Genomic DNA, 661 nt, shown 5'->3' on the forward strand with positions numbered 1-661 from the left:
TTTCTCAGGCTCCGCAACAGCTTTGCCTCCCCAAACCGCAAACCCTAAACCCTAAACCCTAAACCCTAAACCCTACCTCTTTTCTGTCTCTCTCTGGCATGCGGGGGCTGGGGAGATCAAGTGCATGCACTTCTAAAGCCACTTTTTCGGTTTTTCCCTCATCAAACCACCAAAGAGTCAAAAGTTCTTTTTCTGAAATTAAAACATTTTCAAACAATTCCCATTTCATTATTTCATTTTATTCCATACTTATTTTTATTTGTATTTTTTCCGGTTTTGCAGCAGCCTAGGGTTTAGGGTTTAAGGTTTAGGGTTTAATTAACTTGTGTAGATCGAAAGTTCATCCGACGCAAAACCCTAAACCCTAAACCCTAAAGTGTGGTTTTGGCTGACCGTCTGTCTTTTGGTACTCGACTTTTCTGTAGCAGGTGCTGCTGCTTCCGTAGGCATTAGGGTTGAGCCAGGCGACGAATTTGCTGCTGCTGCTGCTGCTGCTGCTGCAGGGCGCATGCAGCTGCAGCGGGATAGCAGCAATTTGCTGCTGGCTGCTCTGCAGGTCAAAAGCAAAAGTGGGGCTGGCGCGGCTGCCCTTAGGGTACACCGTGAGTAGGGGCCCCCCCCCGGGGGCCCCCCCGGGGGCCCCCCCTTGGGGCCCCCCCGC

At 50.7% G+C, this 661-nt stretch overlaps 1 protein-coding gene across 1 annotated transcript in view; it reads right to left on the reverse strand.

Annotated features, from left to right (window-relative positions):
* ETH_00037365 (uncharacterized protein) overlaps positions 1-661 on the reverse strand; it is a gene marked incomplete at both ends in the record, with an annotated part of 3,832 nt that overhangs the window by 1,578 nt on the left and 1,593 nt on the right. Inside the window, 2 exons of the mRNA XM_013375966.1 lie at positions 77-192; positions 394-659. Of these exons, the coding sequence (XP_013231420.1) occupies positions 77-192; positions 394-659 (382 nt within the window). The remainder of the gene's footprint in view (positions 1-76; positions 193-393; positions 660-661) is intronic.

Source organism: Eimeria tenella, genomic scaffold (assembly GCF_000499545.2).
Source record: "Eimeria tenella Houghton genomic scaffold, Eth_scaff3034, whole genome shotgun sequence".
NCBI classification, from domain to species: Eukaryota; Apicomplexa; class Conoidasida; order Eucoccidiorida; family Eimeriidae; genus Eimeria; species Eimeria tenella.